Source organism: Alosa pseudoharengus, unplaced genomic scaffold, assembly GCF_046254945.1.
Source record: "Alosa pseudoharengus isolate Yale_2024_CS ecotype anadromous, Long Island Sound unplaced genomic scaffold, YU_APseudo_1.1 YU_APseudo_1.1_scf_22, whole genome shotgun sequence".
In the NCBI taxonomy this organism is placed as follows: domain Eukaryota; kingdom Metazoa; phylum Chordata; class Actinopteri; order Clupeiformes; family Clupeidae; genus Alosa; species Alosa pseudoharengus.
In genome coordinates, this window is record NW_027468680.1 from 19,088,474 (window position 1) to 19,111,721 (window position 23,248).

The following is a 23,248-nucleotide window of genomic DNA, read 5'->3' on the forward strand; positions in this document are numbered from 1 at the left end:
CATCCCTTGTTGACCTGCATTGACCCTAACCCTCTGTGGCTGTTGGTGTGAATAGACGAGACAGGAGGCAACACAATCTTGTTACGCTCCAGACGCAGGTCATTAATAGCTCAGTAAAAGGCTTTAAAACATTAATGAGTTTGTGCCTCTGGGGAAATGCTCTAACAGACCCTAAAGAGAAAATGTCACAATGACAACTCGCCTTTGCTTTAAAAAATAAAAAAAAATCCGAAAACTTATTAAGCCAACTTAATTATTCAGTGTCCTTAGGCCTAGTCATCTGATACAGGTAGGTGCTGTGTGGAATAATCCACTGTTAATGGACTGACGGTGAAAGTAGTCTGACTTGGTCTAGTAGTGGGTCAAAAAGAATAACAGGAGCAACTTTTGCACAAAAACAAAACATTTATTCAAGTGTTCTCCAGCACAGGGACATAAGGCTCCCTCCCCCCTCTCTCTGGCCGCAGAGCAAGGAGAGAGAGAGAAAGAGGGAGAGAATGACTGCTACATCTGCTGTATGCGCGGAGATTCGAGAGGGCAGCGAGACGCCGGAAACAGGTATGATACATGAAGAAATAATCACAAAAAGGGATAAAACAGAGACACCGCGATATATAAAGAATCCGAGCCGTCTCCAAGAGTTGTAGCCAAATAAATATAAAAGTTGTTGATAACAAAAGACAGAGTTATATATATATTTATATATAAATCAAATCCAACATGGGGGGTTGGGAGGGGGCTGCCTGGAATGGGAGATTAAGAAGCGATGCCACTGGGCACTAAGCAGATACATAAGTGAACAGTAAACATGATTACAAAAATCTTTTTTTTTCTTTTCTTACTTCCCAATATGAACGCATGATTATACCCCACAGATAAGCACCAACTACAGCCATGTCTACTCTAAGACAATATAAGAACCTGTTCCATTATTTATCATTCAAGTACAAAGTTAAATGCCTTTGTTAACATACTCATCAGAGGAGTGAGCTAAGCCACAGCGCTTAAACCCAGACTACAAGGAACTTAAAAACAGTCAGACAAGGTTTATTTTCTCTTCCAAACAATATATTTTTTATCCTCAATTTGATAAAATGTTTAGCACCTTAGGAAACACCTACAATCCCTCTTTTTAGTACAATAGAAAAAAGAAAAGCCAAAGAAACAAACTGAATGCAGTAAAGACAGAGGGAGAGAGAGAATGAGAGAGAGAAACTGGCTGAGGCGATGTAGGGCTGTGCGGTCCAGATGAGACTGTTCTAATTGTCCTCATCACTTCACAAACGCATCCTCTCCCTGCGTGAGAATTAAAAAATAAATTCATAAATATTTTTTATTTTTTAAAAGGGCGTCATATTGTCCCCTCCAAAAGGCTTCATAGCTTATGCTGCTCAACATTTTGTCAATAATATCCAAACAATTTCATCAGGTTTCTTTTTTTTTTTTTAGATCTGAGTATTCATAATTCCTTGATATATATTAGCAAAGAATTATATTTGTACATCTCATAGGCTATTTCCAAGGAAATCCAAACAGCGACAGGAAGAGGTTATGTACAAAATGTACAAAAAACCCAAGACAAGCACGACATCTGGGCTTTGTGGTTGAATCTGAACAAGAAAAGGGGGACTCTGCATTCAAATTCTAAAATTCTACTGGTCTGAATGAACAACTCTATTCAGTGCTGTGGAATCCCACATATCAACTGACCCAGGAGCAATTCTGTCCCTAATCTGGTTCTTGATTAAGGACCGGTTCTGTTCCTGAGACAGACACAACTTGGGGGAAACATTTTCTCAAACACATGATCAGAATTCTGCTGCCTCATACAAGCGCCATCATTTCCTATAACTCAGCAAGAATAATTACAAAGCAGGTGAAATGTCTCAACAACAATCTTTTTTTTTTTTTGGGACAAAACCCTGCATTTTCAAATCCTACTATAGAAAGAAAAGAGAAAAAAAAAAAAAAAAGAAAGAAATTACAATCCAGATTACAATCATTTGAGTTCATATTTGAGTTAAAGTGACAGTAAGTACTACCTGGACACAACCAGGGGGTCTCGGGAGACAAGGGAAGAAAGAGGTGCCTGCCTGTGCTGGGACTTGGGAGGGGAGCGGGTTTAGAGGTCCCCAGCTCAACATCACCACAGTGTGGTAGGTCGAGGGACCTAGAACATTCTGTGTTAAAATCCTCCTGCTGCCTATGAGAACAGATTTACTTCTACATTTCCGCGCAAAACAACAAAAAAAAAAGGTAAAAAATAAAGATCACTCTTTCACATCGACTGGCACAGCCCTACTGGTCACCAGAAACATCATACACCAGATTACTAGTTTCACATCATAGAACAAAAAAACGAGAACCAAAAAAACATTCACATGAATCAAGAGGAAAAGAAATCTTAAAAATACCAGAGAAACAACAGAAAGATACGTATAAAAGTGCTCAATATAGTTGGTAATAAAGCACAAAAGTTGCTATAAAAGGTAGAAGAACCACATGAAGCCGCACCATATATGCTGAAGTTTGCACCTGACTTGAGTTTAGCTTGTGGAGAGGGAGTGGGTGGTGGGGGTTCACCTGCCACACACACATCACACACGTGCATGTACACACACCCGCCCACACACACACACACACACCCCTCTCTTGCTGCCGCCACACCTGCTGCAAGTGTACAGTAACGACGATGGTCTGAGGGACGCCAGGAAAAGAGACGCACGTCCTCTCAGACGTCCATCTCAAGGAAAGAGGGCAGAGAACAAACAGCTCAACCCATGCGGCCAATCCCAGACCAGTGGCCATGGCAACTGAAGACTTGCAGGTTCAGTAAAAAAAGCACCAGTTTTGTAGTGTTGCGTAACAGTAAAAGAGGTTGTAAGTAGTAAAAAAACAGGCCTTTGAGGCTAAAGTGAGCTATGGCATATTGGTCTCGTTCATGTTTCCCCGAGCCTTGTGCCTTTAGTGAGGCGTTCCAGCAGGCCTGCCCTACAGACGGCGCATGGGTTGAGGTGTTTTGTTCCTCCGCGGAGCACCATTTTGTCACCTTATTACAGTAGTACCTTTATTACTTTCAGTTGTGTATAGAAACTGTAAACAAAGAGGTATATGAGATCTGGTGTTTTGGATTCATGAAGACAAGTACTCTCCAGACACTGAGGACACACGTCAGTGATGGAGGTCTCAGAAAACTTTGAGTGTTTGCCGACCATGTAGGTATGGGTGAGTTAAGATGTTCTCTAGCAACGCCAATGAGTCTCTTAACTTCCTCACTTGGACTCAGTGTCTGGAGAAGAGAACTTTGCCTTGTGTATAGCTTGCACACATAGATCAGTTCAAACACTGGATAACACTGCTAAAAAGTCAAAATGAATATAAAAACATTAAATAGAATAAAAAAGAATCATTTTTTTAAAACAGGAAAAAAAAACATGAAATATCTACGTTTTGATGGTTGACTTGTAAATAATACAAGAGTACAGTTTCAAGGCTCTTGTTAATTCATCAGACGTCAGTTTTCTTGTGATTGAGCTTTTTTTGTAGGTTTTTTTTTAGATATTTCTATATATCATTGCAGCGTGTGTTTACAGGAAGTTAAACACAGGCAAAGTATTCTTTGAGTGGTGCAAATAGGTGGCGGATCACGGGGACACTCCATGACCTGCCCAGAAGCCTTTGCCTGGCTAGTCGGCTCATGTTGGACACATCAGTGTAATGGACAGGGAATCCGAAGATCCTGGAAATACACACAAACACAAATGTCACACACACACACAAATGTATACTGTATATGATCAAAAGACCCAGAAAATCTCATTACAAAACTCTAACAAGGCTGAGATAATATCTTCATACAATTACATCAGTCGACTAATCAAAAAATTAAAAGAAGATGTTCATTATGTGCCATTTATAAATTATTGTAATAAATCATTCACAGATTTAAGGGGATTAAGACATTTCTCCTAAACTAAAATTAAATGGCAATTTTTTAGCTATATTTCATGCTTTCATAAAAATATTGTAGATCACATAGGCACAAGACAAAACAGACAGTATGGCAAGACCATTATGTCCAATCAATGTCCAGTAGGATGGAGCAGAGTAGCTTCTTACCTCTCCATCTCAGTGCACCAAAGGATGTCCTCCTTCTCGTTCATGAAGACAGGGAAGTGCTGGTCTTTGCCCTGCTTGATAGAGTTGGATCTGGTGGTGATGGTCCTCACTTTGTCAAACTAAACCAGGGTGGGGAGAGAGTGTTACTAGTACAGGTGAGCCAAGATCAAATGGGATTTCAATGGCATGTTCTATTAAGCAATAATGTGTAGATTGATTCACACAGGACCGCACACAAAAAAAAAAGTATTTTGAAATAGAGAACACACACACACACATACACACACACACACATACACACACACTAACTCATTCACACAGCATTTTGTACAAGCACACATACCTTAGCTGTCCTGCCATGCTCCAGACAGTCCTGCAGGTCTAGTCTGTCTGTGCACATAGCTGTCAGAGGTCTGTCAACAAGAGACAATCAACAAACCAAAATGTGAGAACGTCTACACATGGAAATGTGTCTTTACCAGTACCATACTGTGAGTAGCCTATATGTATACAACATGTGTTTGGCATCTCTGAACTGAGAGCAAGGCTACCACATCACTCACTCTTCTCTGACCAACCTGTTCATGCCAGGCAGGTTTCCCCAGAAGTAGCGGGCACGGTGGGCCGCAGACACCTCCTTGGCATCGATCATCACAGGGTTGCACTGAGAAAAGGTGGGCAGGGCTGGGTCAGACGCTAATCCCTCAATTGCGACATTTCCACCTGGTGGCATTCATATGTAATCCCAACGCACCAGGACAAAACACTGACCCCAGGCCAGCAGTGACACACTGCGAGGCCAAATGTGAACTCTCAGAGGATTTGTACAAAACAGTGCCACCTGGTGGTGACCAAAATGTGGCTTTAGCTACACAATTTAACCACCAGGTGGCAGTCACAGCCTATATATTCCCCGCTTTATCTGTGGTCAGATCAGAGAGGACGACTCACCTCCAGGAAGCGAGAAATGTCCCTCTTGTCGCTGACACCCATGGCCACCACATTCTCAAAGAGCCAGAAGAAAGGGCGGTGATCACCCTCCTTGGGCCGAGCCTCGTGCAGCAGGCGGTAGAACTCGAAGAACAGACGACCCGTCCCCTCTGAGAGAGCAGATGAGACAGGTTAGAGAGATGCTGAGAAGTTTTGCTGACTATAACAATCATCCTTCTGGACACAGAAGTAGTGCTCAAGTTGCTTGCATTTACACATACAGTAGTTTAATGAATCATCCTTCTAGACACAGAAGTAGTGCTCAAGTTGCCTGCATTTACACATAGTTTAATGAATTGATTGAGGTGTTCAGCGTGCAGCTATGTTCAGTTGCGGAGTTTGCAGAAGAAAAGGGCTGCTATCAGAAATGTTTTAAGGGAAATAGGTTTCTTCCTTCTCAGTGGTACACAGAGAGGGTAGAAGGTCACTGCTGAATGCAGCAGTAAACTCGAATCACAGATGTCACTGTGTGAGGAGGACTGACATACCAAAGAGCCCCTTCCTGGCGGGGTTTACGATGGACAGGTCGTTACAGGGGCTTCCACCGATGACCAGGTCAAACGGGCCCCACTCGTGGATCTGAGAGGAGGAGAGGAGGAGAGGAAAAAAACAACTTTCAGGTTCCCTTGGTGCAGGCTAGGCCAGAAAGACACATATCATCGCTAAACCTCAGGAAGCAAGACTGACACATACATATCCCAAACATATCATTGCAAAACTTAAGAAATACAGACTGACACATTTACACATATCAGACATCATGACTAAACCTGAGGTAGACTGAAAGACAGCAGTAGCAAGTAGACGTTGACAATTTTTAGTATGTTTTCAGAAAACCCTCAGGAAATAAGGTTATTTAGTCTAGAATGCCATAGGATTCTATTGCCGTTTTTAGCAGGAATTTTAGGAGTAAATGGGTTAAGGTGTTGCGAGGGAGGTTTACCTAACGTACATACTGCACAGCTACGCACCAGCTGGCTACAGTTACAAAGGCAAAGAGAGGAGCACAGCTGACAGAGAGGACACAGGCTGGAGAGGCCACTCACGTGTTTGCGCGTGACGTTGCGGATGTCGCCCACGTACATGATGCGTCCTTGGTGCCTCACCAGACCCACGGTGATGGAGTCCTCGCACACTTCCGACGCCACGTAGCGCTCCACCTGGATGCCCAGCTCCTTCAGCACCAGCAGCCCTGCTCAGAACACACAGGTCAAGGGGTCAAGCTAAGGGAGAAACCTAAATGTCATACCATCTGGAAAAGCTTTTGGAGTTTGAAGGGGCGTAGTAATAATGTATCCCACAGCATTTGCTTATCAAAAAGCAGTGGAGAACTATTGCTGCACCCACAATGTGAGACGGCCAAAGACAGCCAAAGTAACCCATCTAACTTGTGGTTCAGAGGAGTTGTGGCTCACCTGTAGCAATGCCATCAAACAGGGAGAGCACACGGATGGGCTGCCTTTTCTCAGCCACGACCGGAGGATACAACTTGGGCGGCTCCTGGGACAGAGACCGAGAAAATGAACAAATGAGAAACGTGTCTAATTATTACTTGGGCACAACGCTGGAAATTTGTTGGCTCTAAAAATGTTTTTGGCTGAAAGTAGTCTGAAGGTATTAGTGCTTGCCCTTAAGGGATCAAGGTCCATGTTCAAGAAGGCCTCTGTCAAGTGCCTTTGGATACTCATACGTTATGGCGCAATACAAATAAAACTGAAGTGAAGTGAGGTGGGAAGTGAGACGAAGATGGAACACAGTAACTGTGAACTACTGAAACTCCCATCAGATATATGCGCCAACAATAACTGTTTTAATAAATTGAACTCAGCAGCAACTACACTACTAGTGACAGGCCTGTCCAATCTCCTACATCAAATGCTCAGCCAACATCTTGACTCAAGCACAAACCTATATAAAAAGTGGTGTCATGTCACGTCCTTGTGTCAAGCCTGTATTGTATGTGTTTTTTTGAATGGATCCTGAGTCAGGCAATGAAGATGTACAGAATGGAACAGTGGCCGCTCATACTCACAAAGTCTTGGTCGTGGTTGTTGGCGAAGAAGTGCTGCAGACGGCTGGGCCAGTCACCCCGGCGCACCAGGAGCCCGTAGAGCCCCGTGCGGCCGCACATGTAGCAGTTCCAGGGGTCCTCTTTTATAGCTGCCTGGGCCGCGCCTGGTCCGACCAGCAGGTCCACACATTCCACGCAGAAACACCTGTGCAGGTGGAGCAGACAGACAGGACCCACTGATCTCAGAAGAATGTAGTAAGTGGTGGTTATCACCATGCAGACTAAAAGGCATACATTTCTGTATTACATACATTTCTACATACATTTCTGTATTCACTTATTACGTGTGTAAGATGTGTGAGTGTGTTGATTATGTGCATTACATTTGGCTCTGAGTTCTGGTCATCACCAAAGAGAGCCAAAGACTTTCTTCTCATGCTTATACATTATGCACATACACCACATATCCCCCTCAACATACACATACAGTTCACAGTGCCATAAATTAAGAGTTTTCCCATGCCTATCTACACACACACACACACACACACACACACACACACACACACACACACACACACACACACACACCATACCTGTCAACACTCCCGTTTTTCCCGGGTTTCTCCCATATTTCAAGGTCATCTCCCAGCACCCTCCCGTTTTGTTATTGTTATTATATTTGTTATATATATAATTTGCATGGCCATCAAACTTCATTTTAAAATCATTGATCCATTCAGGTTGCCAGATTGTGAATGAAATACACCCTACACATACACAATCACTTAGTTTCAATTTCAACCGTTTTGTCATAGGCTAAAACCTGGCAACCCAAAACCCAAATAAGGAAGCGGGTGCCGACTGCGCCGCCTGAGTCTCGTTTGTAAGCAAGCGAGCTAGTTGAATGGCCTACTCCAGAACTAGCTGTTGTGAAATTGTTGGGAATTTAATTGATTAACACATTACATAAATTGTTATTGAGTGTTGTTGATACACTGAACTTGTGCCCTCGGAACCAAATCTGACAGCAAGCAGCTTTGGAGTTTTGGAAGTAGGCTGCAGGCAGGCAGCTGGTGGATACATAACTGGCATGCGTAAGGTAAAAGCAACAACCGAAATGCAGTGTTGAAACACGTGTATGAAAAAAATCTCCCGTTTTTGGTATGACACACACACACACACACACACACACGCACACACACAGACACACACACATGTACACACACACAGCCACTCTGACCTGCAGCAGTTGTTGTTGCCGCACATGAGCACTTCCCGACCTCCACAACAGATGGTGCAGTAAGACTGGTAACCGTCATCGTCGTACTGATACGCGCACTCCAGGAAGCAGTTCTGTCAGCAGCCAACAAACCAGCCATCAGAAACAAGCAGTAGGCACACAAAGGCATGAGCTAATACACCACTGTATGGATGGTAGTCCACCTTTGCTTAAAAGTGCCAGACAAACCCAACCTGTGTTCAATTACAGTAACTGGCTGAGGTAATCCTCTGATGTAGTCTGACCTAATCCAGTGAACAACTGTAACCTACTGTTTTCATTACAGCTTGATGTCTCACTAACCATAAAAAATTAATGGCTTTGCACGGACATGCGCATGAGAGAGGGAGAGTCAAAGAAAGGAAAGACATAGACAGAGGAAAATGAAGGAAAGGAGAGAGAGAGAGAGAGAGAGCGTTTACCTTGCAGCTCTGACACATCCCTCCGCCAAATAGTGGGTGTTCCAGGGAGACGTCCAGGGTGCCGCACGAAATGCAAATATCTGTCAAAGCAAATCAGCCAAGAGAGTCTAATTGGAGGACAGGTTTAAACATAAACACCAAAACAAAGTGCCATATGTACCCCATATGTAAAAAAACAAAACAAATGGGGGCAATGTGTTCATGTGTACCTTCTATGTTTCTGGTTTTCTGCCGTACTTCAAACACCAGTCTCTCTGAGAGGAAACACAAGTGAGCAAACAGTGAGTGCTGGGGAAAGTGCAGAGTCATATCAGCATGTCCCACTCAGGTCTCGTTCTCCACACTAAGCTAAGTCTCGAGTCCTCTGTGTCCATAAGCACCGTACAGATGACCACTGGCTGCCGTGGTCAGGACCCAGGTACGGTCAGCTGCCAACTCACCTCGCGTCCTCTCGTCGATGATCTCTTTGACTTTGGTCTTCTCGGCCGCTGTGCTCTTGCGGGGCCTCTTAGCTGGAGGAGGCGTGTAGGCGGCTTCGGGTTCCACCCACATTTCGGGATACACCTCTTTATATGGATTACGCTCCTCTGCAGGGAGAGGGAGAGGGAGTGGAGGAGGTCGGAGGAAGAGGAGAGAGGGAGTAAAGGAAAGAGAAAGAGAACAGAGAGATTCAGTACTTTATAGACTTCAGACTTCACTTCACAGTTAAAAAGTACTTCACAGGCACTATAAACTATGAAAAATGTTTAATTAAGGATTCACAGTAAATTATATTTAGAAAAGGTGGTGTAATAAGGTTCAGGTGTATTGCTGTAGGGTGTCTGTGCTCATTTGCTGGGTCTTGGCATCAAGTCTGCTTGTACACCCTGTTACCCTTGATGATATGACTGAGAATCTGGAATGTGGAATGTATGGTTGATTTCTGAAACCATAGATAAGGAGACTTCTATTGTCTTCCAGTCTTAAAGTGACCACTTGTGCATTTATATTATTTACATTTAACATTTGACAGAAAACAGTGAACTACGTGATGAAGAGTGTAGGGAAGGGACTTCAGACTTCAGAATACGATGGGATGGTCAGTTTTGGGGCTGCTGTGGGGGGCGGGGGGGCACAGTGTGATGCTCTTGCCTTCTGGCGGCTCCAGGCCTTTGGGCCCACTGGGTTGGAAGCCGGTCATGGCCCACTCGATCATCTGCTTGTTCTGGAGCTCCACCGACTTGGACGTGTCCGTGTCGTCACTCTGAGGGCAGCCCATGAACACCTTCCCCGCCCTCTGACTCGCTGCCTGCAGTGGCATGCAAAAACATGCATTAGCACACCAGCCTAGTCATAAACAACATTGGCGAATGATAGTAGCATAAAATTCCCAGAGTCCCAAAGGCTGGGAAAGACTGAAAGCACCCCGAGTGCTGATTTTGTGGCAATCTAACAATCAGTTTTGACATACACACTTTGAAATACACAGAGAACAGAGTGGTCGCACACACATTCCTACAGTTAACCCAGAGCACCATCCCAGCTGTGCGTCATTGCTCCACTTTGCTTCCTCACCTGCAGCACCTCGTAGATGGCTTTCTTGTACATCGGCTGCTTGTTGTAGGTCGGCTGGTGAAAGGCATTGCAGAAGGAACTCAAAGGCAACAGCTTCTCCACACATACCTGCACATGGAGAGGGGGACAACCACAGGCTACCAGAGGCTCCAAAAGCTCCACTCAGACTGGCCCAATAGGACCAGTATCATGTAGTGTCCAAACCCAGACAGTGATGCAGGAATACACTGATATTCATTGAACAATCTTCTCCTCCTTTATCTCATTAAGGTCAATGTATTTTAACCATAGACTGTATATGATTTTAACATATATGTATATATGTATATATATATATATATATATATATACCTGCAGACACGACTCACCACAGAAAATTTGCCGTCACCGAACCACATGACCCAGCGCGTGCCCTCAGCGGCACGACTGCGGCCGGTCATCCACCAGGACACGATCCGACCAGGCCACCAGGAGAAGCCGCGCAGTTTCCCCCATACCAGCTCACCGATGCCGAAGCCACGGCCATCCTAGGTGCACATCCACACACACACACACGCACGCACAAACACGCACACACACACACACACACACACACACACACACACACACACACACACACACACACACACACACACACACACACACACACACAAATATACATACACACACAAGCATAACACATTAACATTGGCAGGAACATCATAGCACAAGTACAAATGTGCAAATGTTCCTTGGCATACATATCTACAGCGTTTGCAAGTTCACAAATCAAACGAACAGACCAACATATTCATGCAAGGGCACACAAGTCCACCCACAAGTCCACACACACATACGCCCACAATTGCACTTACTTAATCACAAATTTGTGATTCACCAGTAGTGCTCCTGTTTTTGTAATGGGAAAATGGTTTGGAAGAAGGCAGCTAGGATTCTGTTTAATAAATACCTACTGTGATTTGCACATTACTCACAACAACGATCCTTACATGAGAGTGAACACCACATTGTACGGACACAGAATTTCCTTCAAGATTTCAGTCAGTAAAAATGGTTGAAATTAGAAAAAATATCACTTTAGTTAGTTACTTCCTGTATAGTACATTTCCATTCCAACTATAGAACTAACAGGGAGGTTACACTAGGCGCATACTGTAACTGAAGCGCTCCGTTCGTGACACGCAAAAATAGTGGAACACACAGTTACGTGCCTGGTGCAGCCTCCCTGTAAGAGTCTATATGGCAACAGCATATGACAGAAAAAGGGAACCAGCTCGACTTTGGGTTTCCTGTTATATCACCAGGTCATGCCCTTAGGCCTACTGTACACATGCACTCTGCTCTGTGCATACTACAGCACCATGAACATGAGCTCTGAGCATACTACAGCACCATGACAGCCATAGCTTCCTCTATGAATGGCAGCTTACTTCATACTCTGGCTCCATGTCTGCGGCCTTGGGCGAGGTCTTGTCCCCATCTCCGATGGGCACGGGCTCGGGCGTGGTGGCCACGGTGGGGGAGGCCGGGTCAGTGGGCTGCTGCTGCTGGGGCTGCTGCTGGGGCTGCTTCTGCTGGGGCTGCTTCTGCTGGGGCAACTGGGACAGCAGCTGGGGCTTGGGCTGTGTTTGAGGCTGTGGGTTGGGTTGGCTCTGGGGCTGCTGCTGAGGCGGCTGAGGCTGATGCTGAGGCGGCTTAGGCTGTGTCTGGTGAGTGGGGGGTCTGGGCTGCGTCGGAGGCTTGGCCTGGGGATACGCCTGGTGCTGAGGCTTCATCTGAGGCTTAGGCTGGGACTGGGGAGGCTGGGGCTGGGGCGGAGGATGAGGCTGGCTCTGGAGGGGCAGGGGACTCCTGAGGAGCAGCTCGTCCTCCACCTGTGCTTCGTCGGCCATGTCTCCGTGAGCCTCCAAGCTGCTCATCACAGAAACTAGTTTGGCCTTTTTCTCTGCCTGCACAACAAGGAGACACAGGGGGGCACAACAGTAAGGTACGCTGGCTTCCGTCCTGGACAAAGACACCGGTACCCTGGGTTTATTACGAATTCTGTCAAAATGTTTTTGGTCAATAAAGTTTTAAGTTTATAAAGTACAACTCCTACTATGTGCTCTAATAGGTGGAGTGCCTTACATACAGGTAACTCTTATTATCTTACTTGGCCCCTGGTATTCAGTATGCGTCTAAATTAACAATAGTGTTATTAAAAAATGTACATACAGATAAGAAGACATTGTAATTCATACCAGATAAGAAGACAATGCAATTCATTCAAGAACCTTATTTACAGGTATCTCTGAACATAAGTTATGTTACAGCACATCACATTATAGTATTAGTAAAACAATCTGAGACCCAACAGCTTCAAAAGCTGAGGCTACTATGAGGTCAGAGTAACATAGACTTGCATGAGGCTCTACAGGTAGAGTATGTCACACCTGGAGCCACAGGTATTAGTCTCTTTGCGCTGACTGTGCAGTCTAGGTTGTGAGCACAACGAAGCACTGGGACTGAGCCGATGACCTTTAGCATGACTGGGAGATACCATCTCACACTTCAAAGACATGAGTGCTGGGGGTCAATCTCAAGCATGTCTCTTAAGACGCTTAAGACCAAAGCTCTGTAGCCCCTGGCCTTAAACTTGAAATTGAAGACACAGCAATGTTTGGTAAGAGCTCTACCAACACTTAATGGAAACTTCTGTGCAATTTTACACCAGCTGTTCATAAGAAACAAATAACAACACACCAAAAATGCACCTGACAGAACTGAATCCTGGGGCCTAACAAAGAGGCTAGGGATCAGCATTTCTCCTACAAGTAAAAATACATTGCACAAAAAAAGATTCATCTCATCTATGGCCTGCCGAGAACAGTATAACACTCGACTTAAACCCAATATCCATAAAGTATGACAAACACATTCATGAGAAGTTATAAGTTATTCATAATGCCTCATGATGATTGATATACTGTAAGTATAACTATGTATAGATTGTAATGACTGCACTCATGCATTTTATGATGTTAGGCCCCACAGTTTAGAAATTCAAGTCGTCCCCCCCTCCCCCGGACAAGCATCCATGACAATAATTGCATATGGCTTAGGCTACAACATCATAACACTTTAAGTTTATATAGATGTACCTACTGTATGTATGTATGTATGTATGTATGTATGTATGTATGTATGTGTATATATGTATGTGTGCAGTCATGTATGTTTACAAATAGTTATAAGGACTTATGTCAGACGCTATGATGCATTACGAATACTTTATTAACATTTATAAATGTGTTTGTAATGCTTTGTGGATACTGAGTTTAAGTAAAGTGATTACCAGGAAGCTTGTAGTAGAAATGAGGTAAAAGACAGTGCTTATTGATAACTGTTAGCCCCATTAAAAACTTGTATCTCACAATGTGCTTGATGAGAGTAAAAAAAACTATTTCTGACCTTCTGAACCTTTGCTGTGTACATACCAGAGAAACCGAAACAGAGCCCTCTCTGAAAGACAGCAAAAGCCACACCAAGGATTAACTATTACATTTTCTTCCACACTTTCTCCAGGTAATGCATAATCACTCACACGTTTACATTACCTTTAAACGTGCCTTTAAACTTTAAAAACAAGCAGTCTGACATTACATCCATATGACCTTCAAAAACAGTGCACAGTGTAAATGATCATGTTAATTACATGTCAACGAGGCAAGGCTGCCAACAGCAACAGGTCTCTCTCTGCTGTCGAGCCCCACTCCTCTGAACTCAACTCAGCTCTGGTGCGGAAGGTAAACAACAGAGGTGCTTACGAGATCGCTGGTGCACAGCTCCTTCGCTCGACTCAGAAAGCTCTTTAAGGAACAGGCGGCACGGGTATCCAGAGAGTCGTGAGATCAGAGGGAGAAAAAAACAAATTTGACGTAGTGCAAAAAAAAAAAAAAAAAAAAAAAAAAAGCGTTTGTTTATCCAGTAAAGCCAGTCTGTTTTTCGGACATCTCTCTGCGTCTTTTTTTAAACGGAGAAAAAAAAAATAGACAATCGGCTGTGCGGTGCGCCTGAGTGGCTGAGCAGCGCGCGGCACGGCGCGGCGCAGTGGACTGGAGTAGAGTGGAGGCGCGCTCCCGTCGGGTTCACTGAGTTTGCTGGAACCTGATTCTAAGCCATTAGGTCAACAGCGGAGGACGCGGGCCAAGCCATGACTTAAGCTGCTCACCGCAAATCCCACACAGCTGCACACACACCACAACCTCTCTCTCTCTCCCTCTCTCTCTTTCTCTCTCTCTTACTCTCTCTCTTTCTCTCTCTTGCTCTCGTTTTCAACGCGTGCGCGCGCACACTCTCTCTTTCTCACACACACACACACATAGAATCCCTTCACTTTCGCTCTCACTCCGTTTCTCACTCTCTCTCTACCCCCCTCTCTCTCCTTCTCTCGTCACTCTGCTGCTCACACACGCACACACACACACACACACACACATGCATGCACACATACACACCCCTCCTCTCCTGCTCACATACACACACGTGAATGTCTTTCGCAGCTGCACTCGTTCTCTGTCTCGCTTCTCCAATTTCACTAGCACACGTGCAGCTCTGAGAGGGTGGGGAAAGAAAGGGGGCAGTGCGTTCGTCCGTGTGTGTGTGTTAGAGAGAGAGAGAGAGAGAGAGAGAGAGAGAGAGAATGTGTGTGTGTATGTGTGAGAGAGTGTGCGTGTATGTGTGTGTGTGTGTGTGTATGTGTGTGTGTGTGTGTGTGTGTGTGTGTGTGTATGTGCGTGTGTGCCTATGTGCGTGTATGTGTGAGTAAGGGGGGTTGGAAAATCAACTACAAGCTCTGCCCCATCTGCACTGTAACATTGTGTCCACAAAGAGACAGACACAATGTCACACAAATATTCTCACAGACGGACATGCTTACATACACTCTTGGACACACAGTCTCTCTCTCTGTCTCTCTCTCTCTAACACACACACACACACACACATGCACGGCACGCACACTCACGCAACTGTAACGCACAGCACGCACACTCACGTTAACTGTGTCTATGACTCTATAACTGTTAACTGTGTCTATAACAGCCATCAGTAACCTGTATTAGATTTGGGATTATGCACACCGTATCTCATACAAACCCCCCCCCCACACACACACACACACACACACAAATGCAAAGTTCAGCCCTGTTATCCTCTGCTCTCCTTTCCTAAACTCGTTCAACTCCCTGCTATCACCCTGAGTAAATCCTGCGCTCCAGATAGCTTATCTCCACTCTATATTGTTTCAGGAGGAGCCTTACGGAACACTAAGGAAGGTCTGCAGCCCACACCAGCGCCACCATTCAAACAAACAGCGGACTCCAGCGAGCGAGCCAGGACCTGAATTCAGATGGCAGATAGACTTAAGCACCCAGGCGACCACCACCACTATGGCAGCAGCAACAGCAGCAACTAGTGGCACGTATGCGGCACACAGCAACACAAAGACATGAGTGGCCTAATGTATGCAGAGGAGCCGGTCGGGTCGGCCTGCTCATTCTGACATGGCAGGAAACAGCTCGGAGATGTCAGGATCCATTACAGTACAAATACAGAGACCCTGCCTTAGGCAGGCTCCCTTTATGCTGCCTGGGAACAGAGAGCGAGGGAGAGGTAGAGAGAGGTAGAGAGAGAGAGAGAGAGAGAGAGAGAGAGAGAGAGAGAGAGAGAGAGAGAAAGATTAGAGGGTGAAGGAGAGAGAAAAAAGGGGAATGAAAGAGAGCGGAAGAAGGAGAGGAGGGAGAAAGTAAAAGAGAGAAAGAAGAGAGTTGAAAGGAAGAAGGCGAGAGGGGCTACTGGGCCAGTGAGGGAGGGCGCTCCAGGGGGAGAGTACAGTGAGCTTACAGTAGTTTGAGGAGAGTGGAGTGGAGTGGGGGGTTGGGGGAGGACTGCGCGAGTAGGGGGAGGGGAGCCGAGGGGCTATATGAACCACAGATTTGTTTCTGGGCTTTTGCCCAAACATAAACACCCCCTTTCAGAGACTCTGAGTCTTGGAGAAAGACCTAGAGACACTGGGAAAGTGAGAGAAGGAAAGAAAGAGTGAGAAAGTGAGAATGAGAGAGAGAGAGAGGGAGGGTGTGTGTGTGTGTGTGTGTGTTTGTGTGTGAGAGAGAGAGAGAGTTAGAGAGGGGGGAATGAGGAGACTGCCACAGAAGACTTTATTGCTTTCACATGCTTGACTTGATAACACCAGGAAGACTCATTCTGTATATCAAGTTGTTTATGTTCAACATAAAGATACAAACATGCCATACATTTCTCCGAGCCATCTGGGATCTATTTGACAGGAGAAATGGGAACTGTTGAATTTTCAACCCTTTGCCACACCAATGGCACACACAAGCTGCTTTCAGACACGTCCTCCGCAGTATATGCGGAACTTTGTCAAACGGAGGTCTGACCCTTCGGGTGATTCAGATATGATGCTAACCTGCGGACATTATGTGTGAACGACACCGACGCACATGAACAGAATCTCTGTGTGGTTGAACAGGTTGAATGTGGTTGAACACGCACATGAACAGAATCTCTGCATGTTCTTCACTTCGTTCAGACACAAGCTCATTTACATAATGTCCGTCAGAAATACTAGGAGGGGAGTAGTGTAAGAGCCGGTTCAGTTCGGAATTCCAAATAGCCGGTTATGTTGTTCAGATATACGGCCCAACTGATTGACATCCGCAGAACATGTGGACTTACATTTAGGTCTGAACGCAGCTACAAAGAGCTGAATACGCTCACTAACGTTACACAGCATCAGAGACACAGACAGATATATCATACTAAAAAAAGTGATACAGTATCACTGATATACTGATAAATGTAAATGATGGACAAATAACAGTGTAAATCTAATCTGTAGTGTAATCACCCCTAACCCCCAATATGAAATGTACACTTGTGCAGCATTGTTGCAAGCTTAAGACTTAAGGAGTCATTAGAAGCTGTTTCTCTGATGTTTGGATTATCAGACATGGATGGAAGTTGATTAAGGCAGAACAAGAGTTGGCCTTGGGAGCAGAATTAGGGATCCTTTTGTTGTCGTTAAATGAATCCAAATGCCAAGGCTCTGGTGAGGGTATGGCAGGCACCAATCAATAGAACAAAAATGAAATTGGGAGCCAACGGGATGTCAGCAACAAGAAAATGAATGGAAATGTAGCCATTTATTTCATTGTGTGTAATCAACATTTTGGATGGCATAAAACGGGTGGTATCCACAATATTCTCCAGCCAATAATGGGCGTTGCCATGACACCTCAGTATTCAGAAATACTTTTTTCTATTTCCGGCAAAGCTGCGTTGTATTGATGTTAATGTGGCGGTAGACGGTGCTTGACGTATCCTAAGCCATGTAAAATTTTTATATTTTTCTGTCAGTCATATTATATAGAGTGCAGAATTGTCAAGTTGAAGCATATTCTAGTTAGCCTGCTGAGACTGCACTAAGTTATAATGTAAACAGAATGGACGGAAGATAAAAACCTGATGGATTTCCGGTTTAAGGAAGAAGGTGGATAAAACAGGACATTTATGTGGCCATGTCCCTATGACTGCTTGTTGTCATATTTTTACTGATTAGCAAGGTATTATGAGACACCTGGGTGGAGCCCGGAGCCCTTCCTTCCACTTGTTTCCAACGCCTGGTCGAAAAAGAGAAGCTTTGGAGTTACCTTTTATAAAACATCATTCTCCCAAACTCCTTAGAGAACTACCCATGTCTTAGGTTAGGAAGAATATGAAAACATCTGACTCACTCTTAAATAGAGCAATACTTCAGAATTCAGACCGCAAACTTGGTTTTAACAGACTCTTAACAACCCCTAACATCAAAACGTAGATAATCGAGGAAGCTTGGGTGAGGTGTCTCTGGAGGTACAGCAGCCATGGGCTCTGCTACCAAACATGCATGACAGGAAAGAACAGAGCATGTATGACGTGATCATGACGCAAGTTGAGTTCACATATGTTTACCCATACCCCTCTCTGGAAAATGCTACACCAGAGATCAAAGGCCCTACTTCAGCTGTTAGAACCCATCTGCAGCTAAGCACTGTGCAGCCTTGAGTAGTATTTGATGTCTCAAAAAAAAGCCATTGGTATCACACAATGACAAGATCAGCTGATTGGATGACTAAACAGGATGTTGAATCTGATAGGCTCTACAAACTCTATTTCCTTCTATTTTCTCCATGTTGCCAATACAGGAACCAATGTTCCCTAACAAATACTTTATTTGTTCACCCTTGTCGCCACACCAGGTTGTTTTTGCATACCCCTGTGTCCATGACAAAGAAACTCCAGTGGTTGGCCGACTTTAAACAAAAGTGCCTTTATAACTACCTGGTATAGCTCTGTCATATCAGCTCTATCTGTAAACACACAACATTTTAGTCTGGTCTAATATTTATCTCACATGTCTCTCTATAAAGATAATGCACTTAAAACTTAGCTTGTTTGTACACAACAAGAACTTTCAATGTAAAGTTTCATACTTTTCTTGGTATTCACTTAAATTACATTAACTGAACTGACCTTGATATTAGTTATGCATGTAATTTAAACCAGATATTGGCGAAACAAATCAGCCGTTGATGCTTAAGCAGGGCTTTGAATGCATTCATAGTTCATAGTTCACAAATGTTGTTTTTTACAGCTCATATTTCTACCCAGACTAACCAAACAAAAATGTATCTGTGCCAAGCGTGCAGTTGAGATTAAACAGTTTTACCACACAAGCTTCCAACTTTTTGATTTTGATGTTTTGATAACTTCATAATTGTTCATGAATAACTTTGTAACTGCTAATGAACAAAAACCCCTCTTTCACTGACAAATAAACACTTTAAGACCCCATTCACTAGGCAATTTCCTTGCCCTACAACTAGTGTTCCAGTACCCTCAAAGCCCTGGAACTAATTCCATTGTTTACACCAGTCACCAATTGCAAAACTGCTCCTAATAACGTAAGCTGTCTCTGCTTTGCAAAAACTCCTTCCCTGACTGTGCAAATCCCGGCCTTGTAGCATGTTTTATTTTCTCCTGACTAACACCAACCCCGGAGCTCTATACACACTGGGTCATGTGTCCTTCTGCGAGTAAAACAGGAAATAGCTCCACTGCACAAACGGACCCTTGTGATTACATCTAGCTGCTGAAGGAAAGCAAGAAAGAGAGAGAGGGAGAGAGAGAAAGAGAAACAGCAGAGCAAGCAGACTTGATTTCAAGCGGTGCTTTTCAGCAGAGGCAGAGCCGGGAGCTCTCCACTCCCGTTCCGAGCACATGGGATTTTTTTAAAGAGACGGTTTCCCTTTAAGCTTCGCGCTCCGTAGGCAGCCTCCCTTGGAACACCTGAAGTCAGCAAAAATTCCAGCGGAAAGATTGTGGAGATATGCTCACTGGAACGCCCCATCCCCCCCCCCCCCCCCAAACACACACACCACACTGCTCTCTACCAAACAAATAACAAGCAGGCACCTACCCATACACAAGCCAGGCTCTCCCCCACACAGGTCCACTTCACAGGGCTCTCTCTCTCTCTCTCACCCAGCTCACCTCACTTCAGCTCCAGGAGAGGATTGCTCAGTTCAGAGAGCGAGCGAGGGAGAGCGGGTCAAAAAAAAAAAAAAAAAAGAAGGACCGAAAACGAAAAAAAAAAAGAAAAGAAGCATGAACATTTCTTTGTCTGGGAATTCAAGGTCAGGTGATTACCGACAGGAATTCTGGTTGGCTAGAGAGAGGACTTGGAAAGTGTTGGCAGCGAGCCAGGAGGCTGTCTTGCTGCGCGTCGCTCGTGGAAGTGCGCTGTGCTGCAAACCTCATCTTCCCCTTTCTGCCGCTTGCTGGCGGCTCCGCAACTGCCTGTTGGTTTCCATAGCGAAAGCAGAGAGTGGGTCGCCGCGCTGGAATGAGGAGGGGGGTCGAGATACGGAGAGAGAGAGAGAGAGAGAGGGAGGGAGGGAGGGAGGGAGCTAGAGAGTGAGTGAGAGAGAGGGGTATCAATTGTAACACTAGGCCTACGAGAGAGTGAAAGAGAGAGAGAGAGAGAGAGAGATGTGAGCCCACTGCTAGACCCCCCCTCCCTCGTGCTCTCTTTCTCTCACTCCCACTCTTTCTCTTTCTCTCTTTCTCTGAAAGCAAGACGCTGGGTTTCATTCTTCATGCTGCCACCCTTTCGGAGCCTCTCAGTAACTGATGCCCTGCAGGCAAAAAAAAATTGAGAAAGAAAGAAAGAGAATGCAGATAGATAGAGAGAGAGAGTATGGATGTGTGCTAGTGAGAGTGAAAGTGTATGTGAGGGAGAGTGTGGTGTAGGAGACATACAGACAGCAAGAGGGGGGTCTTGAAAGAAAGAGACATCGAAGTGAGAGGCAGAAAAAGAGAGAGCAGAGAGTAAAAGAGATAGAGAGAGAGAGAGAGAGAGAGAGAGAGAGAGTGGGCAGCAACAGAAGAGAAAAAGAGGCTGAGCGTGAGCTCGTCCAGGCCCTCCACCCCCTCACGTGTCTCCCCCCTGCCGAGGGAAGGTGCAGAGAGATGGGTGCTGGGGACAGAGCGAGCTCCCTGGCCTCCGCCTCAGAACAACAACAGCCGCCCGCGCTGCCAAACGGGAGAGCCCTGTGGAGATTCCTCACGACTTCCCTAAAGATAACGTGCTTATTCAGGGGAAAAAAGAGTGTTTGGGTTTTTGTTTTCATCCCCTTTCTCGCTTTCTGTTTTATTTTTTTTTTCCCCTCCGCGGAGTCACTGAGTTCAAAAATCCAAGGCTCTCTTTGTGTGGAAAATGTGGCTCTGGTTTCCCTGGAATTTTACGACTCTCGCTCACGAGACGCTGGCATGTCCTGCTAATTTGGCAATAATTCAAGTCCCTGACACATTTATGCCTATGTCCAGTGGGGGGAATGGCAAGTGTGTGTGTGTGTGTGTGTGTGTGTGTGTGTGTGTTGTGTGTGTGTAATGGGCTGCCCGAACAGTAGGCCCCATTCTGTCACCATGGAAACAGCTCATTATGTAACTCTTAAGACACACACAGGATGAAACGTCGCTGCCAGACACAATCTCTGCCATGGTCAGGCTGAGACACTGCACATACACACACATGCTTACAGACGCACACATGCACACTGATGCAAGCATGCACACATACAGTATACTGTACATACCAGCAATCATCCACTAACTTCACTGGCCTTACTTCCACACTAACACACAATAACAGTGGTTTACTATGATAAAGATAAACACACACAACTCTTGTAATGTTGACTCAAATACTTGAGTGTTAAAGTATATACAAAGACATGCTTACAGGATATGTACCAGCTGTTAGCTGAACGTAAACATTAAGTAAACATAGAAATATGGTTGGAATTCAATGACATAACTAAACAAACCTTAGTTTTGCTCAAGCTGACAAGCTATAGAACTTGCTACTATTGTAACAAACATGTTATCCTAACCGAATGTTTTAAATTTGAAGTGAAGCCACAGCTGTGAATTGACTGCACAAAATAAAATGTAGGTGGCGATTTACCTCTCTTACCTTCATTACATAGCTGTCAAATTTACAATAAGAGTTATTAATGTGGTGGAAGTGCCACATTCATTGTTCTTGTTAAGTGGGTCAGGGCTTTATATCCGTTTTGGCGCCGTATCTATTTCTAAGGATTTGGTCAGATGGAAAACTTGACTATGCCAAAGCATTCGCCATGATCCCATGCAGCGGTCTTGTATTCATATTTGCAAATAAATAAAATATTTTTGAGATATCTTATGATATCAGTGTCAGCCGTCATGTCATTTGGATATTCTATGCGTCTTCATGAAGGTTCTGCTCAAAATGCATTTCCATCCACTGTGGTATGAGAGATCAGCTGTGAGATCAAAACATAAGGTCGCCAGGGCTATGTTTACGGAAACATGCAGGTATGCAAAAAAATGCAAATATATACAAATAAATGGTTTATATTACATACACCTCATTCGAATCGAGAGGTAATCCATCCCCCTCGTGAATCAAATTTCTATGTGCAGTTCAAGTGTTTCTAGTCAGAATTTCTTCATTGAATAGTTTAAATAAGCATTGGAAACCCAGGTTGCTGCTCCGTACCCTATGAGTAGAGTGAGGAAGATAAGAGACGTCTTCCTCCAAGCTACACTCAGACAGTTAGGGTGGAGAGAGGTGAATGTTTGGTTCAGGTCACACTGCAAAAATAATGAAGAAATGGCCAACATATATGAATACACAACAACCAGATGTAATACGTGTAAATGGGGTCACTGGCAGACACATTTCAAAGGTGCTGTATTTAAGGTTAGTTGGAGTTGAAAGGCATGTACCGCCGCAGCAGACGAACAGGTCGTCATCAAATGAGCAAATGTCAGGTACAAATGAGGTGCCGTTAGTCTCCTTCAGCGCATTCTTTACAAAAGATGTGTACACTCAAATACATCCTGACAGAAAAAGCAAAGAAACATTGCACTTTCATTTCTAAGTATGAAATATATATGATAACAGTTTTAGAAAAAAGCAAAAGGCCCTGCAAGGACATAGGTCACAAATGGCCCAACACTGAGATTTTAACAACTGAGATTTTAGGGGCTTTGCTTTGTGTCACACACTGTGACCTACAACCTATTTGGGCTTATTACACACCTCTAACCATCTGATTTCATTGACTGACACCACTGTATACAATTATTCACTTGTTCAATGCCCTCTCCCAACTGCCGAATACATTTCTCACGGCACTACACGGCCAACAACACACCACCAGCAATGTTCCAACGTGCTTTGAAACCTCTCAGAAGGAGTCCAGGACTGACATGGCATGA

General features: G+C 44.6%; 1 protein-coding gene across 3 annotated transcripts in view; it reads right to left on the reverse strand.

Annotated features, from left to right (window-relative positions):
• Positions 1 to 1,026: 1,026 nt before the first annotated feature.
• The window catches only part of dnmt3ab (DNA (cytosine-5-)-methyltransferase 3 alpha b), a 39,012-nt gene continuing 16,790 nt past the window's right edge, over positions 1,027 to 23,248 (reverse strand). For 2 of the 3 annotated variants that reach the window (XM_076299222.1, XM_076299221.1), the window contains 17 exons: positions 11,809 to 12,327; positions 10,747 to 10,905; positions 10,379 to 10,486; positions 9,956 to 10,112; positions 9,265 to 9,411; positions 9,034 to 9,078; positions 8,825 to 8,904; positions 8,364 to 8,476; positions 7,142 to 7,325; positions 6,525 to 6,609; positions 6,156 to 6,301; positions 5,598 to 5,688; positions 5,071 to 5,219; positions 4,683 to 4,783; positions 4,463 to 4,532; positions 4,120 to 4,238; positions 1,027 to 3,739 (listed from right to left, as the gene is read on the reverse strand). In XM_076299222.1, the coding sequence (XP_076155337.1) occupies positions 3,598 to 3,739; positions 4,120 to 4,238; positions 4,463 to 4,532; positions 4,683 to 4,783; positions 5,071 to 5,219; positions 5,598 to 5,688; positions 6,156 to 6,301; positions 6,525 to 6,609; positions 7,142 to 7,325; positions 8,364 to 8,476; positions 8,825 to 8,904; positions 9,034 to 9,078; positions 9,265 to 9,411; positions 9,956 to 10,112; positions 10,379 to 10,486; positions 10,747 to 10,905; positions 11,809 to 12,327 (2,415 nt within the window). In that variant the 3' untranslated portion in view covers positions 1,027 to 3,597. The remainder of the gene's footprint in view (positions 3,740 to 4,119; positions 4,239 to 4,462; positions 4,533 to 4,682; positions 4,784 to 5,070; positions 5,220 to 5,597; positions 5,689 to 6,155; positions 6,302 to 6,524; positions 6,610 to 7,141; positions 7,326 to 8,363; positions 8,477 to 8,824; positions 8,905 to 9,033; positions 9,079 to 9,264; positions 9,412 to 9,955; positions 10,113 to 10,378; positions 10,487 to 10,746; positions 10,906 to 11,808; positions 12,328 to 23,248) is intronic. The other variant, XM_076299223.1, reaches the window with a different exon arrangement.